The 19626-nt window shown below is 36.0% G+C and overlaps 1 protein-coding gene across 9 annotated transcripts in view; it reads left to right on the top strand.

The window, feature by feature from the left end:
* The window catches only part of LOC123528984 (protein bicaudal D homolog 2-like), a 35131-nt gene extending 25193 nt beyond the window's left edge, over nt 1–9938 (top strand). For 4 of the 9 annotated variants that reach the window (XR_006682062.2, XR_006682063.2, XM_045309116.2 and 1 more), the window contains 2 exons: nt 4193–4234; nt 5176–9938. Coding sequence is in view for 4 of the 9 variants with exons in the window: in XM_045309111.2 (XP_045165046.2) it covers nt 4193–4233 (41 nt within the window). In the remaining 5 variants the exon portion in view is untranslated. Of the gene's footprint in view, nt 1–759; nt 780–4192; nt 4235–5175 lie in introns of all 9 variants that reach the window. The other 5 variants (XR_006682061.2, XM_045309115.2, XM_045309113.2 and 2 more) reach the window with 2 other exon arrangements.
* Nucleotides 9939–19626: the final 9688 nt, after the last annotated feature.

Raw genomic sequence — 19626 nt, 5'->3', positions numbered from 1 at the left:
ATCATTTGGTCACTCTGGAGTCTTGGTATAGAACAGTCTTGCATCATTTAGTCACTTTGGACTCTTACATTGAAACAGTTTTGCATTATTTTTCACTTTGGGGCCTTGGTCTAAAATATTCTTGCATCATTGGCCATTCTGGGGTGTAAAATTTATAAACTTGCTGGGGCTAGAGAATATTTAAACATTAAACCCTTTGTTGATTTGCATTAAACTTTGATGCTTCATTACCAAATACTGTGTTTAAGCCACTCTTGTATATAGTGCACAGAGTTTTCCAGAATTTATTTCAAGTAGGTTCTTGGTATTTTAATGCACTACATACTTTTAATTTCAAAGTTTATTTGAATATTGAAGATGGTTTTGGTAGTTATTTACCTTAGCTTTTTTATCTTGAATATTTTTTTTTTAATATTTTCTGATGTTTTATATTCATTTTTAACCAAAGTCTAGTTGCATTTGGTATATAAGTAATTGTTTGCATCTGGTTCATAGATTTGATTAAGATAATATGCCTGATGTTTATCAGACAGTAGCATGCTGTAAAGTTAAGATACGATAGTAAATGTGACAAATGTTAATTAAGCCCTAAAGGGACATGCTAAATAATGGATTGATAAATACATTTTTTTTTCATACATATATATAAATATACATACTTTTTTGAAAGAAATTTTTTGAAGTAAAACATGTGGTAATGCATAATGGATAAATGCTGAATAAAACTTAGATTTAGTTATTTTGTCCTGCTTCACAAAGGTCAAGAAAAGAAGCCAAAAGTATTTATAAAAGCATGTTGATATTGTTTTCATTGTCTGCCAGTTTGTTTTTACTGTTGTTTTAGATGAGTTTGTGTGGTCACTTTCTGAACATTTTTTTGGTAGAAGTAGGAAAGAGTCTGTTAGTTTTCATCATAGTCACTTGTATCACATTGCTTTCATTTGCTCTCCCTGTGTGCTATTCTGTTAGTCTTTCTTTTTGTATTTTGGTGATCACGTGCTTCTGTTTTGAGTTGGCTTTGTAAAACCCTTAAAGCAGTTTGTTTTAGAATTTCACCCGTATCTTAGTAACATATATGCCCACCGGCTTTATTGAGGTTTAAGTTTGTTCATTTTGTGAGAAACTTCATCATATGTGACTATTCAGGCATTCAGATGTTCATGCATCTTGCTAATTAGGAAGGGAGTCAGATTGCAGATATATTAATAGTTTTAAACCATACAGCTGCCAGTGTCAACACCTTTATTCCCTTTAGGCAGGTACTTGGGGTAGTTTCTCACGGTCATGAAATATGTCTTCTTGTGAAGGTTAAGTTACAACTTACAGTGATATATATTTGTTAAGACTGTCGGTCATTTAGTAATAGTTGTGCTGCAGAAGTTCAGTGTTTAGATTGGTACATGTATTTAAAATTTTGTTATTTGAACATAAATAGTTGTTTTAAATGAAAATTGAACAACATATAAATTTTTATATTATTCTTTAGATGTTTACTTGAATTCCAAAAATGTACAGGTATTGGACAGAAAGATTGTTGGTGAAGATGTAGTTTATTTACCAACAATAGTGAGAAGTTCGTTTTTCCATTTATATCTTTTTTTACGATTGAATCATGGCAATTTCTTAATGTCATTATGTTAATTTCTTTACAGTAGTTGCTTCCTTAGATGTAATTGCAGATTGCTATCGGCCAAAAATGGTGAACTCACAGGAAAAAAAACAACAAATCAACGAAAATCTTACTTAGATTTTTCAATGTGCGAGCTCGGACATTGTTGCAAATACTCAAAACAATGTACACCTTTTGAAATTCTAAGACTACAGTATAATATTAAAAACTTGAACTATCTGAAAGGGTGACCACTTCCTGCTGTCATTTGACTGGTTCTAAGGCAATTATGTAAATAAAATTTGATAATTCTTCAGTAGCATATTAAACATGTTTTAGTGGATAAACAGTTTTCATATAAACAAAGAACTTTCTTTGAGGTTTGGTGATAAGTCTACTATTAAATGAATGGTATCCAGCTTACAGTAGGTCTTTGTACAACAATTGTACAATTGAGCCGTGCCATGAGAAAACCAACATAGTGGGTTTGCGACCAGCATGGATCCAGACCAGCCTGCGCATCCGCGCAGTCTGGTCAGGATCCATGCTGTTCGCTTTTAAAGCCTATTGGGATTGGAGAAACCTTTAGCGAACAGCATGGATCCTGACCAGACTGCGCGGATGCCTAGGCTGGTCTGGATCCATGCTGGTCGCAAACCCACTATGTTGGTTTTTTCATGGCATGGCTCAATTGTATTTGAACTGTTACAGTCTATCTCTGCCAACAATGATACTGTAGTATTCCCAGTCTTGTATGATGTTTGGGGCAGACTTTCCTTCGAAACTGATATGTATGTTGTAGCATTTTAATAGAGAAGACAGAAAAAAAAGGTTGTGTAAGATGACTGCTAGTATAATAATTGTTTGCAAATACAATGTTTCAACTAGATGCCACCTTTCATTACGTGCCTGTTTGCTCAAAATAGTCTATGATGAAATGAACCAAGTTAGTAAGGGGAAAACCCAGCATTCAGTTAATTAAAGATTTTAAGACAGATAAGGCTGCAGGATGCACAACAAATATACACCTGTTCTCCTGGAGCACATAGGGTACCTGGCAATGATTTGTACCTTTTAAAAAAAAGCAACAACTACATTTTCACCTGCAGAAATAATCTTGTTACAATAATTTACTCTTACTGCTGCCTCACTTTCTATCTAGGAATCAGTTGATTTTCCACAGAACTGAATGTAAATGTCATGATGTTTTCTAGATACTGTCTTACAGTTTAAACTTTAACCAGTCTAAACATCAGCCAGCGACCAAAATTGATACATTTTGTATTTTTAAAATTTTTCACTAATTTAGGTTTATTCTGGTTACACAGTACCTATTAAAGGAAATCCATTTTAGATCATTTTGTTGGCTAATATGGGGGTTGCTAATCATATAAATGTTTACCTACAGTTTTACTCTGGTTATAGATCACTCATTGACCTAATGAATTAAGTTATTCCTTTCTGTTACTAAAAAACTTAATGTCATAAGAGGTCATTAAATGATCTTTAACCTATACAAACTGACAGCAGAAGAATTCCTTCGCTATCATTTCTAGATGTACTTGCAAGGGAGTGCAAGTCACTTATATACATGCTGTTTAGATGCTGCAGTACAGCATTTCATACTGTAGGTCAACCTTTCTGTGTCTATTCCTGAGAGGTGTTTTGGGGTATGGTACTATGGCTGTGAAAACTAATAAAAATTACCATTTCGGTAATACAGTAATGTAGATATTTAAATAACACTGCAAAAATTGTGTACAAGGGTGAAATTAGTAGAATATTACATGGTATTGTCTGTCATAGTTTGCGCTTTTGATGTTTCCTCTGTGTAACATTTATCAGTTATTTTGTTGAAATAAGTTTTCTGACTGTGCCCATGATTTTTATATCTAAATATGTAAGTGATAAGAGCACTTTGTTAAGTTTTCCATCTTTCTTCTCCATGTAAATAAATTTGTAAATTTAATTTATGTAAACAGGAAATTGTATCACATTTCTTTTAGTGGGACAGATAATATTGTCAACATGAGGAGAAAACTGTCATCCGAGACCAAGGCTGACAGTATTGTTCCCAAATGTAGACATCATTACTGTTCCAGGAAAAAGAGTGTGATAGTTGATTATGCAGATTATACAAAAAGTAGAAAGAATTGTATTAATGCTTGCATTTGGGAAAGTAATTTTAACTGCTACAGAAGAAAGTAAACTAGTTCAATTCTACTAAAGACATGTACATTGATACCCGAGTCATCATGCAAAACTATCGGTATATCTGATGGTATTATATTTGCCAAAAATAGACCTATATTACTAGATAGTAGTTTTCATAGATATAGTATGAATAGCAAACATTTTTTTAACATGTGGGAGTTTTGCCTTGGCAGTAAAATATGAGGTATCATTATAAAAAAATGTAACATATCTAACAGACACTAAACTGTCAGCATGGTTATTTAACAGTTTTTCACATTAAAACTGTACCTACAATTAACATACAAAAGACATGCAATTTTTTAATTGCAATTGACCATATTTTCTTTAACTTGATTCTTTCTCTTTCTTTACTGCTTACCGAATCAGTAATGACCACAAGTATGGAGTCAACTAACGGGACATTGTAAAGTAAGTCAATCGTATTAACCTGACTGGGTGCAATCAGTTGTTAAAACCTCAAGGTTTACAAGTTGTTGACATTTAAAACAATTCTTAACCCTTACCCTGCTAAATTTCTATAACAAACTTGTCCATCTTTCAGTTTGGTGTTAAAAGTGGTGTTTACCAAAAAGATACTGACCGAATGGCGAACATTGCAGATCATGATCAGACTGCACATCTGTGCAGGCTAATCATGATCTACACTGGTCGCAAAGGCAGAATCCGTCATGTCCAGCAATGAGCATGATCAGGTTAAATGATCTTATACCTTAAATGTATTTGTGAATTCAAATAATAGAAAGTTGAACCTTGTCAGGTTAATAAAAACATTGTGAATTAAGTAGAAAAAAATAGAGAAAAAAAAATGCTCATAATAAGATGACTGTGATTTGGGTGCTTAGGAAATGTAATCTAGACATACAAGCAAACTACTTTGTGACAGATGACAACAAGGTTTTGTACAAAAGACTACAATGTCTTGTTGTTTTTCCTTATCCCGGCTTTAACTGCCGCTTTGACGTGTATGGCAATAAATCCCAACATTTACACCAGTATTTGCACATATATTTACACCATAACAAACTGATTTTATTACCATGCTTTGTATTTTATTGTTTTCAGAATTTTCCATTATTAATAATAGCCCCGATTTGGTTTTCAGCTTCTTGATAAACAAGAGTAAAAAGTTGTAAATATTATTATAATGATTTTATTATAGTATAAAAGTATGCTGATAAATTAATGTTAAATGTAACTTGAGTACACGTTCCAGTTATTTATTTTTATCTGTGTGGAAAATCCAGTTTTTGTATATACATGTATTAATCACATTTTTGAAATTGCGTTTATTTTTATGCCATGCAAAAGCAATATATATTTAATAAGGTTTAATTTTACTTTATTTTCAGTGCTGAACAGATAAATGCATTTGTTGTTTCGTCGGGGGAAGTGAGACTGTCCTGATTGTGGCTGGTTTACCAAAGAATTGAATGGCTCATGAGCACTGTCTCGTGTTTTATCCCAAAGAATTCATCCACCATATTGATATTACATTGATCACGGTCTTGTATCTGTGGTAGAAAACATTTGATAGTTGCTACTTTTTACAGTGAATTTGTGCTTCATATTTGGTACTTTGGAAAACATTTCTTATAAAGGTTTCGACTGAGGTGGCTACATGTTCTAGGTCACGAGAGATGGAAGGTCGTCATGGAAGCACAGTTCAGACTGGGGTAGCAACATACTAGTGCCAGTGCATTTATGGTCATGTGACCATGAAGTAAACAGCTGATTGGGTATTGAACTTTCAAACCCAAAAACTGTTTGATTTTATAGAAATATCATAAAAATACATTTTTTGTGTTGTGATAAGATTACTTGGAAACAAGTGTTGTTCAAATATTTGGTTTTACCATTATTCCTGATGAAGATGAAGAGTACACATGCTGAAATATTTAATTAATATTGTCTTGCAGATATCACATAAAGAGCTTTAGGTAATAACGCTTCTTAATGTCATCATGAATGGATAAAATAGAATTTAAAATAGCTGACTGTTTAAAACATCTAAAAAAATTGTAACTTTATATATATATATGATTATATTAGAGTAGTAGATGTTATGTGTACTCAGAATACAGTCAAGAATGGGAGGTTAATAGTTCATGAGATTATTATGGTATACAAGAAATGTCATTTTTATTCCCATTTTTGTACATAAACATGACGTTGTTGTTAGAACCGCAGAGCTGTGATGTTTTACTATCTATAGCAAACTTTTAAAACACCAATATGAAGTTATTTTAATTTTTAAATTTCTTAAAAAAAAGGTTTAAGAGTTCAATATCGTAGTAATTTACTATTTAGTCAGAGATGTCTTGATAAGTAATATCGAAAATAAATTTCAAGACATGTATATTACTTGGAGAATAAAACGTAACATTGATTTGTTACTGTGAAAAGCGGGTTTTAATTAATTGGTGCAATTTTAGAGTAAGTAAGGTTGGCCGTTTGGGTGTTTAAAATTATTTTGTTTAAATTTTGGTTCACAGTTCTTTTAATTCACATTATATTTCATTTACTTTCATTTCTTTTATTAAAGATGCCTTTTAGTTGATTTCTTAAAGGTGCTTTTATGTTTTTTGTTTTACCTATTTATCAAAGCTTCCTTTAATGTACTTCTCACCGTGTAAAGCAGCTTATAAAGTATTTATTCTGTGTTATAATACATTGTAAGAATATCGGATACAGAGCGTTTTAACTGTAGAAAAGATCATTAAATATTTACTACAAAGTATCTAGCCCGCCCGCTTAGCTCAGTAGGTAAGAGCGTTGGTCTACGGATCACGGGGTCGTGAGTTCGATCCTTGGTCTACGGATCACGGGGTCGTGAGTTCGATCCTCGGGCGGGGCATATGTTCTCCGTGACTATTTGATAAACGACATTGTGTCTGCAATCATTAGTCCTCCACCTCTGATTCATGTGGGGAAGTTGGCAGTTACTTGCGGAGAACAGGTTTGTACTGGTACAGAATCCAGGAACACTGGTTAGGTTAACTGCCCGCCGTTACATGACTGAAATACTGTTGAAAAACGGCGTTAAACCCAAAAAAAACAAAACAAACAAACGAAGTATCTTTTTAACAGTTCCATAGAACTGCCCAATGTGGTGTTCTGTCGGATTTCTAAGATTTAAGAAATGATAATAGATGATTAAGAAACAGGTGCTTTATATAATTGGTACAACATTTGACAACGCTTCAAGGTACATCAGAGGGGAAAAGCTTTTCCCTTAATGCTTTTCCTATGCTTACCATGGCATGATATATTTTTCCTGTGATAATATATTTAAGTTTCATCATTTAAATTATAATCTCATTGTATTAAAGTTTTCTATTTATGTGAAAGACTGTTTGACAGTTGCTTTGTTACTACTAATACATCTTACTAAACAGATACACTGATATTTACACTTTAATATAGGGGTATTCTACAAAATTTGAAGAAAAAATATATAATTTTTTAGCTCACCTGTCACAAAGTGACAAGGTGAGCTTTTGTGATCGCGTGGCGTCCGTCGTCCGTCCGTCAGTCCGTAAACTTTTGCTTGTGACCACTCTAGAGGTCACATTTTTCATGGGATCTTTATGAAAGTTGGTCAGAATGTTCATCTTGATGATATCTAGGTCAAGTTCGAAACTGGGTCACGTGGGGTCAAAAACTAGGTCAGTAGGTCTAAAAATAGAAAAACCTTGTGACCTCTCTAGAGGCCATATTTCTCAATGGATCTTCATGAAAATTGGTCAGAATGTTCATCTTGATGATATCTAGGTCAAGTTCGAAACTGGGTCACGTGGGGTCAAAAACTAGGTCAGTAGATCTAAAAATAGAAAAACCTTGTGACCTCTCTAGAGGCTATTTTTTTTCAAGAGATCTTCATGAATATTGGTCAGAATGTTCACTTGATGATATCTAGGTCAAGTTCGAAACTGGGTCACGTGGGGTCAAAAACTAGGTCAGTAGGTCTAAAAATAGAAAAACCTTGTGACCTCTCTAGAGGCCATATTTCTCAATGGATCTTCATGAAAATTAGTCAGATTGTTCATCTTGATGATATCTAGATCAAGTTCGAAACTGGGTCACGTGGGGTCAAAAACTAGGTCAGTAGATCTAAAAATAGAAAAACATTGTGACCTCTCTAGAGGCCATATTTTTCAAGAGATCTTCATGAATATTGGTCAGAATGTTTACCTTGATGATATCTAGGTCAAGTTCGAAACTGGGTCACGTGGGGTCAAAAACTAGGTCAGTAGGTCTAAAAATAGAAAAACCTTGTGACCTCTCTAGAGGCCATATTTCTCAATGGATCTTCATAGAAATTGGTCAGAATGTTCACCTTGATGATCTCTAGATCAAGTTTGAAACTGGGTCACGTGCGGTCAAAAACTAGGTCAGTAGGTCTGAAAATAGAAAAAAATTTGTGACCTCTCTAGAGGCCATATTTTTCGCGGGATCTTTATGAAAATTGGTCAGAATGTTCACCTTGATGATATCTAGGTCAGGTTCGAAACTGGGTCATGTGCGGTCAATAACTAGGTCAGTAGATCTAAAAATAGAAAAACCTTGTGACCTCGTTAGAGGCCATATTTTTCAAGAGATCTTCATGGAAATAGGTCAGAATGTTCACCTTGATGATATCTAGATCAAATTCGAAACTGGGTCACGTGCGGTCAAAAACTAGGTCAGTAGGTCTAAAAATAGAAAAACCTTGTGACCTTTCTAGAGGCCATATTTCTCAATGGATCTTCATGAAAATTAATGAGAATGTTCAGCTTGATGATATCTAGATCAAGTTCGTAACTGGGTCATGTGCGGTCAAAAACTAGGTCAGTAGGTTGAAAAATAGAAAAACCTTGTGACCTCTCTAGAGGCCATATTTTTCACGAGATCTTCATGAAAATCGGTGAGATTGTTCACCTTGATGATATCTAGGTCAAGTTTAAAAGTGGGTCACGTGCCTTCAAAAACTAGGTCATTAGGTCAAATAATAGAAAAACCTTGTGACCTCTCTAGAGGTCATATTTTTCAATGGAGTTCATGAAAACTGGTCAGAATTTTTTATCTTGATGATATCTAGGTCACATATGCTCAAAACCTAGGTCACTATGACAAATAATAGAAATAGCGACGTCATACTCAGTTCAACACTGGGTCAAGTGGGGATAGGTGAGCGATTCAGGACCATCATGGTCCTCTTGTTTTTTTATGTAACACAAAAATTTATGATATTATGCTGATAATTCTTGTGTTCAGCTGTTTGTGTTCTATGAACTTTATCTGCTGGAGTGTTTTCCACATAATCATGCTATTCTTGCATCTGATTGGTCAATTGACTATAAATGCTGAAATCTGATTGGTTTATTTGATACTGACATTCTATTGGTTTATTTTGCTATATAAGGCTACCTCAAGATGTAAATATTGAATCTGAGTAATGTCATGTTACTAGAAATCAGAATGAAAAAAAAATGTAAAATTCAAACAAGCGAGAAAGGTGTTACTTCAAAATTACTATCGAAGCTTGTTGGTTAAATTGATTTATACCCATTGATTGAATTGATGTAATGAATAAAAAGATCAATTAAAATTAACTGAAAAATTCTTAGAATCAGTTTTGACATAATTTATTATTGAGCCTTTTATCATTCTATATGTATATATATCTAGCTTTTTATGGGAAAATGTTGATGACTGTTTTCTTGTATACAAATTGTGCTGTAATATTTATATGCTTCAGTTTCTTTAGTTCTAAATTTTATTTAAGTTGCTGGTTATTTTTAAAGAGAAAGAAAGTTTTTATGTTTATGTCTTATTTTATGGTGATAATACAGTTAAATATATGCAATGTTTTTATATATTTACATACTGTTGCGTCTTAGAATATGTATAATCTCCATTTCAAAGAATTTACAGTAGTTGTACATTTTAAAGGAAAAGTTTATATTTTAGTTGGGTTGGGCTTGAGCTGAAAATTGCATCAATTATCAAAACAAAATTTAGGCAGAGTGCAAGTTTTGTTGAATATGTGTGATTATGTATGCATGAATGTTGCTATGTATTATCATATTTCTATGCTGTGTCAAAGATTACAGAAAATAGATGAAAATGAACATTTTGCTTTAACTGATTTGTTCCTTGCATACAAAGCAGATAATCTTACTGTATACTTTGTGGCATGGACAAGGTATTCAATTCAAGGCTTGTGTCTGTCCCATCTTGAAATAACCTCTGGAAAATATTGCCTGTACGATATATGTTCTGCTACAGCATACTTGTTACTCAAGTAAAACCCCAAAACTGTTGTTCAGATTTCACTAACAATCAAGAGAAAAATTAGTCAGATGGATTTTATTCCTGTGTGAACAATGGCACAGTACTGAACAAGGACAGCAATGCTCAACAATTTCAACAGCCTGGTCAGTTTAATGAATATAAAAGTTTTAAGAGAGGGATACAGTCTTGTAAAAATGCAAAACAGAGTTAAGGAACCTGTTGCATGCATGTCAGCTCGTCACAGTGTAGAAGTGAGTAAGGTTTCAATCCATTCCCAGTATTTGGAACTGGGCTACCAATTTACATACCAAAAATTGCAGTTAAAAAGGGGGCATAATTTTGTAAATATGCTAAGTAGAGTTATGGAACCTGTGCACTGCATGTCAGCCTGTCACAGTCTGCAAGTGTGTTGCGTTTCAACCCATTCCTAGCTACCAGATTGCATACAAAAACCTAACCAAAAATTGCTAAGTCAAACAAGAGGGCCATGATGGCCCTATATCGCTCACCTGAGTTTAGTAGCTTGCTTGAACAAATTTCTTTGCTAAAGCTTAAAAAAACAAGAGGACCATGATGGTCCTGAATCGCTCACCTCTTCCCACATGATCCATGATGAGTTTTGAGTATGACGTCGTTTTTTCTATTATTTGACATAGTGACCTAGTTTTTAGCCCACCATCATCAGATGGTGGGCTATTAAATCACTCTGCGTCCGTGGTCCGTCCGTCCGTCATTCCGTCCGTCCGTCCTTCCGTTAACAATTTCTCGTTATCGCATCTCCTCAGAAACTACCAGGGGGATTTTGACCAAACTTTGTCAGAATGATGTATTGATACCCTAGTTGTGTCCCCCTGAAAATCAGACTGGTTCAACAATGTTTGAATGAGTTATGGCCCTTTGTTTATTTCTATAATTTACATAGATTTATATAGGGAAAAACTTTGAAAATCTTCTTGTCCAAAACCATATAGCCTAGGGCTTTGATATTTGGTATGGAGCATCATCTAGTGGTCCTCTACCAAGATGATTCAAATTATTTCCCTTGGGTCTAATATGGCCCCACCCTGGGGGTCACATGGTTTATATAGACTTATATAGGGAAAAACTTTGAAAAACCTCTTGTTCAAAACCACAGGACCTAGGGCTTTGATATTTTGTATGTGACATCATTTAGTGGTCTTCTACTAAGATTGTTCAAATTATCCCCCTAGGGTCAAATATGGCCCCACCCCGGGGGTCACATGGTTTACATAGACTTATATAGGGAAAAACTTTGAAAATCTTCTGGTCCAAACCACAAAGACTATAGGGCTTTGGCATTTGTAATGTAGCATCATCTAGTGGTTCTCTACCAAGTTTGTTCAAATTATCCCTCTAGGGTCAAATATGGCCCCGCCCTGGGGGTCACATGGCTCATATAGACTTGTATAGGGAAAAGCTTTTAAAATCTTCTTGTCAATAACCTACAACATTCAGATTTGGACCACATGTATGGTTTTGAGTGGCAAGATGAACCTTGACACGAGTTGACCTTGATTTTGACCTAGTGACCTACTTTCACATTTCTGTAGCTACAGCCTTCAAATTTGGACCAAATGCATAGTTTTGTGAACTGAAAAAAACTTTGACCTTGACATTGACCTAGTGACCTACTTTCACATTTTTGAAGGTACAGGCTTCAAATTTGGACCACATGCATAGTTTCATGTTCTGAAATGAAATTTGACCTTGATTTTGACCTAGTGACCTACTTTCACATTTCTCAAGCTACAGCCTTCAAATTTGGACCACATGCATAGTTTTGTGTACCGAAACAAACCTTGACCTTTACATTGACCTAGTGACCTACTTTCACATTTCTCGAGCTACAGCCTTCAAATTTGGACAACTTGCATAGTTTTGTGTACCGAAATAAACTTTGACCTTAAGATTGACCTAGTGACCTACTTTCACATTTCTGTAGCTACAGGCTTCAAATTTAGACCACATGCATAGGATTGTGTACCGAAACAAACTTTGACCTTGACATTGACTTAGTGACCTACTTTCACATTTTTGAAGGTACAGGCTTTAAATTTGGACCACATGCATAGATTTGTGTTCTGAAGTGTAATTTGACCTTGATTTTGGCCTAGTGACCAACTTTCACATTTCTCAAGCTACAGCCTTCAAATTTGGACCACTTGCATAGTTTTGTGTACCGAAGTAAACTTTGACCTTAAGATTGACCTAGTGACCTACTTTCAAATTTCTCAAACTACAGCCTTCAAACTTGATGTACATGCATAGTTTTGTGTACAAAGAACTTTGTCCTTGAAATTGATCTAGTGACCTACTTTCACATTTCTCAAGCTACAGCTTTCGAATTTGGACCACATGCACAGTGATGTGTACGGAAATGAAATTTGACCTTGAGCTAGTCATTAAGTCTTGAAATTTGGAACACTCAAAAATGGCACATTGGTGGGCGCCAAGATCACTCTGTGATCTCTTGTTGAGCTCATGTGACCCAGTTTTGAACTTGACCTAGATATTATAAAGATAAAAATTCAGACCAACTTTCATACAGATCCCATGAAAAATATGGCCTCTAGAGAGGTCACAACGTTTTTTCATTATTTGACCTACTGACCTACTTTTTGACGGCACGTGACCCACTTTCGAACTTGACTTAGATATCATCAAGGTGAACATTCTGACCAATTTTTATGGAGATCCATTCACAAGTATGACCTCTAGAGAGGTCACAAGGTTTTTCTATTTTTAGACCTACTGACCTAGTTTTTGACCGCACATGACCCTGTTTCGAATTTGACCTAGATATCATCAAGATGAACATTCAGACCAACTTTCATGAAGTTCCATTGAAAAATATGGCCTTTAGAGCGGTCACAAGGTTTTTCTATTATTTGACCTACTGACCTAGTTTTTGATGGCACGTGACCCACTTTTGAACTTGACCTAGATATCATCAAGGTGAACATTCTGACAAATTTTCATGAAGATTTCATGAAATATATGGCCTCTAGAGAGGTCACAAGGTTTTTCTATTTTTAGACCTACTGACCTAGTTTTTGACCCCACCTGACCCAGTTTCAAACTTGACCTAGATATCATCAAGATGAACATTCAGACCAACTTTCACACAGATCCCACAAAAAATATGGCCTTTAGAGAGGTCACAAGGTTTTTCTATTATTTGACCTACTGACCTAGTTTTTGAAGGTACGTGACCCAGTTTCGAACTTGACCTAGATATCATCAAGATGAACGTTCTGACCAATTTTCATGAAGATCTTATGAAATATATGGCCTCTAGAAGGGTCACAAGGTTTTTCTATTTTTAGACCTACTGACCTAGTTTTTGATGGCACATGACCCAGTTTTGAACTTGACCTAGATATCATCAAGATGAACATTCAGACCAACTTTCATACAGATACCATGAAAAATGTGGCCTTTAGAGAGGTCACAAGGTTTTTCTATTATTTGACCTACTGACCTAGTTTTTGACGGCACGTGACCCAGTTTCAATCTTGACCTAGATATCATCAAGGTGAACTTTCTGACCAACTTTCATGAAGATCTTGTAAAATATATGGCCTCTAGAGAGGTCACAAGGTTTTTCTATTTTTAGACCTACTGACCTAGTTTTTGATGGAAGTGACCCACTTTTGAACTTGACCTAGATATCATCAAGGTGAACATTCTGACAAATTTTCATGAAGATTTCATGATATATATGGCCTCTAGAGAGGTCACAAGGTTTTTCTATTTTAAGACCTACTGACCTAGTTTTTGACCACACGTGACCCAGTTTCGAACTTGACCTAGATATCATCAAGGTGAACATTCAGACCAACTTTCACACAGATCCCATGAAAAATATGGCCTTTAGAGAGGTCACAAGGTTTTTCTATTATTTGACCTACTGACCTAGTTTTTGAAGGAACGTGACCCAGTTTCGAACTTGACCTAGATATCATCAAGGTGAACGTTCTGACCAATTTTCATGAAGATCTTGTGAAATATATGGCCTCTAGAAAGGTCACAAGGTTTTTCTATTTTTAGACCTACTGACCTAGTTTTTGATGGCACGTGACCCAGTTTCGAACTTGACCTAGATATCATCAAGATGAACATAAAGACCAACTTTCATACAGATCCCATGAAAAATATGGCCTTTAGAGAGGTCACAAGGTTTTTCTATTATTTGACCTACTGACCTAGTTTTTGAAGGCACGTGACCCAGTTTCGAACTTGACCTAGATATCATCAAGGTGAACATTCTGACCAACTTTCATGAAGATCTTGTAAAATATATGGCCTCTAGAGAGGTCACAAGGTTTTTCTATTTTTAGACCTACTGACCTAGTTTTTGACCGCACGTGACCCAGTTTCAAACTTGACCTAGATATCATCAAGATGAACATTCTGACCAATTTTCATGAAGATCCATTGAAAATTATGGCCTCTAGAAAGGTCACAAGGTTTTTCTATTTTTAGACCTACTGACCTAGTTTTTGATGGCACGTGACCCAGTTTCGAACTTGACCTAGATATCATCAAGATGAACATTCTGACCAACTTTCATAAAGATCCCATGAAAAATGTGACCTCTAGAGTGGTCACAAGCAAAAGTTTACGGACGCACGCACGAACGGACGGACGACGGACACCGCGCGATCACAAAAGCTCACCTTGTCACTTTGTGACAGGTGAGCTAAAAATAGGTGAGTAGGTCATGATAAAGATTATTCAAGATAACAATTGAAATCTGGTAAAAACTACTGACCTCAAAGTCGAACTTTACCTGTATTTTATGATGTTACACCTGTGTACCAAAATTTATGATCCTTGGCCTAAGTGTTTTCAAGTTAACATCCGGAAACTAACTGTTCTGGGTCATCTTGACCTTTGACCTACTGACCTCAAAGTATAACTTGACCTGTATTTTATAATGTTTCACCCATGTACCAAAAATTATTTAAATCTGTCGAGCCTTTCATGAGTTTTTGTCCGGAAACCATGAAAACCAACGGACTGACAGACTGACCGACAAGCTCTAGCTCTCTCATATCCCCCCCCCCAAAAAACTTCGTTTTGTAGGGGTATAAATATCTTATGTTGGGCCTTATGGTTCTGGACATGAAGATTGTTAAATATTTTTCCTTTATAAGTCGATGTAAAACAAGAGACTCCCATATATTGGCCCCAGTGTCATGACTTGAACAATCTTGGTAGAGAACCACTAGAGCATGACAAATACTAAATATCTAAGCTCCGGGCCTTAAGACAAGAATTTTTATAAAGGTTTTTTCCTATACAAGTCTATTTAAACCATGTGACCCCCGAGGCAGGGCCAGTTTTAACCCCAGGGGGATAATTTGAACAATCTTGGTAAAGGACTTCTATATGATGCTACATACAAAATATCAAAGCCCTAGGCCCTGTGGTTTTGGACAAGAATATTTTTCCCTATGTAAGTCTATATAAACCATGTGACCCCAGGGGTGGGCCATATTTGACTAGGGGATAATTTTAACAGTCTTGGTAGAGGACCACTAGATGATGCTACATACAAAAATATCAAAGCCCAAGGCCCTGTGGTTTTGGACAAGAAGATTTTCAAAGTTTTTCCCTATATAACTCTATACAAGATCCTTTTGAGCAATGCTAAGGTGAGTTATTGTGGTCGCTCGATGTCTGTCGTCTGTCAACATTTAGCTTGTGTATGCGATAGAGGCTGTATTCTTCAATTCATCATAATGAAATTTGGTCAGAATGATTGCTTTGATGAAATCTAGGTCAAGTTCGAATATGGGTCATCTGGGGTCAAAAACTAGGTCACTAGGTCAAATCAAAGAAAAACCTTGTGTATGCAATAGAGAATGCATTTTACACCGGATCTTCATGAAATTTGATCAGAATGTTTGTCTGGATGAAATCTAGGTCAAGTTCAAATATGGGTCATCTGGAATCAAAAACTAGGTCACTAGGTCAAATCAAAGAAAAATCTTGTGTATGCAATAGGGACTGCATTTTACACTGGATCTTCATGAACTTTGATCACAATGTTTGTCTGGATGAAATCTAGGTCAAGTTCGAATATCAAAAACTAGTTTACCCGGTCAATTCAAAGAAAAACCTTGTGTATGCAATAGTGGCTGCATTTTACACTGGATATTCATGAAATTTGATCAGAATGTTTGTCTTGATGAAATCTAGGTAGAGTTCAAATAGGGGTCATCTGGGGTCAAAAACTAGGTCACCCAGTAAAATCAAAGAAAACTGTGAATGCAATAGGGGCTACATTTTAGGCAGGATGTTCATGAAATTTGATCAAAATGTTTGCTTTGATGAAATTTAGGTCAAGTTCAGATATGGGTCATGTTGGGTCAAAAACAAGGTCACCTGGTCAAATCAAAGAATAACCTTGTGTATGCAATAGGGGCTGCATTTTTCAGTGGATCTTCATGAAATTTAATCAGAATGTTTGTCTTGATGAAAGCTAGGTCGAGTTAAGATATGGATCTTGTTGGGTCAAAAACTAAATCACCTGGTCAAATCAAAGAAATACCTTGCCTATGCAAAAGGGGTCGCATTTTAAGCTAAATATTAAATTTGATCAAGCTGTTCTCGGGTGAGCGACCTAGGACCATTTGGTCCTCTTGTTTGAAACATAAATGCCCCTGTTGGAAAAAAAGGAAACTTTGCAAAGTTTTTGACCTTGAAAAAAATCACACTGAAAGTCATGGCTACATGTTTATACATTAATGTAAAGGACATGATGTGACAATGAATGGTATGTGTGAATATGGAAGATACTCATAAAGAAATGAAAAAGTTCTGTCCAAAATTGGATAAAGATGGGATCATAAATGTGGCCTCTAGAGTGTTAAGCTTTTCATGTGATTTGAGCATGTGACCTAGTTTCTGACCCACATGAACTTGACCTAGGGATCATCAAGATAAACATTCTGAACAACTTTCATGAAGATAGGCCTCTAGAATGTTAACAAGTGTTCCTTTGATTTGAGTTTGTGACCTAGTTTTTGACCCCACATGACCCATTTTAAAACTTGGCCTAGGGATCCTCAAGATAAACATTCTGGCAATTTTTCATGAAGATATGGTCATAAATGTGGCCTCTTAAGAGTGTTAACAAGCTTTTCCTTTGATTTGAGCAGGTGACCTAGTTTTTGACCCACATGACCCAGTTTCGAACTTGGCCTAGGGATCATCAAGATAAACATTCTTACCAAGTTTCATGAAGATAGGATTATAAATCTGGCCTCTAGGGTGTCAACAAGCTTTTCCTTTGATCTGACCGGGTGACCTAGTTTTTGACCCCATATGACCCAGTTTCTTTGGCATATGAATCATCAAGATTAACATTCAGACCAAGTTTCATGAAGATAGGATCATAAATCTGGCTTCTAGGGTGTTAACAAGCTTTTCCTTTGATTTGGCTGGTGACCTAGTTTTTGACCCCACATGACCCAGTTTGTGTGTAAGTGTGATTAAAATTGAATGTAAAATGTCACTTCTATCGTGTTCACAAGGTAAAAATTAACAAATTTTGGCTCATGGATTAAATTAGATTGCAAAATGTGGTCTCTATCATGTTTACAAGAAATTGTTGACAGACGAAGGGCGATCACAAAAGCTCCACTTGTCACTGTGAGCTAAAAAGGGGCAAATTGGACAGTAAAGTCTACTGTCTCTTGTGACGGCTCTTGTATAATTTCTTTTCATGAGCTATTTGATGACAGTTGTGTTTATTTAATCACAGGATTGGTAAAAGATTATAGTTACCCAGTCTCTATGTGGCTGCATTTGGCCCTTTAAGGGGCCATAACTCTGGAACCCATGATGGGATCTGGCCAGTTTTCAAAAGGAACCGAGATGTTATGCCAGTACAAGTTGTGTGCAAGTTTGATTAAAGTTGATTGCAAAATGTGGTCTCTAACTTGTTCACAAGCCGAAAATAGCAAATTTTGGCCCTTTAAGGGGCCATAACTCTGGAACCCATGATGGGATCTGGCCAGTTTTCGAAACGAACTGAGATATTATGCCAATACAAGTTGTATGCAAGTTTGATTAAAATTGATTGCAAAATGTGGTCTCTATCATGTTCACAAGAAATTGTGGATGGACGGACGCCAACGGATGATCACAAAAGTTCACCTTGTCACTATGTGACAGGTGGGCTAATAAAACATAGATGAATTGTTCATTTTGATAAAGACAACATACATTATTTCATCACAGGCGGGCACCTGGGCAGAACCGTCGACCTTCCGTAAGCCAGCTGGATGGCTCACATGAAGAATTCAATGCCATGAGTGAGGCTTGAACCCACATAGGTGAGGGGCAAGTGAGCAACCTTAACCACTTGTCCACGAGGCCCGAAATTATTTTGAAATCGGGCCAGAGGTTTCAATCTTTATTGAATAAAGGAAATAAGCTGTCTAGCATCATAAATACAATTGTATTTGTAGCTCAGAAACGTAAAAATTAACAGTTTTACCAGCCTGCTTAAATATAATTCATACAAGAGCTCGTAGAACATGAAATGTCCCCTTTGATGCATTCAGTAATTGCACAAGGAACAGAAATTATTTGGTCACTGTGCACTGGATGTTTGACGTACTGACCTCAAATCAATAACTATTGGTCATTTACCAATCATAAGTAAACTCTGTATCAAATGTGATCTTAGACGAAAGCATTCTCCAGTAACTTGGCAAAAAAAAGTTCTACTGTTCTGGGTCAATGTGATCTTGACCTTTGACCTACTGACCTCAAAATCAATAGGGGCCATCTGCTGGTCATGAACAACCTCCCTATCAACTTTCATGATCCTAGGTTCAAGCGTTCTTGAGATATCATCTGGAAACCATTTAACTGTTCCGGGTCACTGTGACCTTGACCTTTGACCTACTGACCTCAAAATCAATAGGGGTCATCTGCTGGTCATGATCAACATCCCCATTAAGTTTTGTGATCCTAGGCCCAAGCATTCTCAAGTAATAGTCAGGAAACTGTTTAATTGTTCCTGGTCACTGTGTCCTTGAACTTTGACCTACTGACCTCAAAATCATTGGGGGTCATCTGCTGGTCATGGCCATCATCCCTATTAACTTTCATGATCCTAGGTCCAAGCGTTCTTGAGTTATCATCCGGAAATCGTTTAACTGTTCAGGGTCACTGTGACCTTGACCATTGAGCAACTGACTTCAAAATCAATAGGGGTCATCTGCTGGTCATGATCAACCTCCCTATCAACTTTCATGATCTTAGGCCCAAGCGTTTTTGAGTTATCATCCGGAAACCAATTGGTCTACGGACCGACCGACCGACAGACAGACCTGCAAAACAATATACCCCACCTTCTTCGAAGGGGGGCATAAAAATAGACGAGAATAAAATGTCTGCAGTTCAAGATGTGGTCAACTCGACGCAATAGTCACTAGTAACTGTGGAATGCTACCCGAGTGGAGTGCTCTTGACCTGGGAGGTAA

This window comes from Mercenaria mercenaria, chromosome 13, assembly GCF_021730395.1.
Source record: "Mercenaria mercenaria strain notata chromosome 13, MADL_Memer_1, whole genome shotgun sequence".
NCBI classification, from domain to species: Eukaryota; Metazoa; Mollusca; class Bivalvia; order Venerida; family Veneridae; genus Mercenaria; species Mercenaria mercenaria.
The sequence above is the reverse complement of the archived record's forward strand: the minus strand, read 5'-3'. Positions and strand labels throughout refer to the sequence as shown.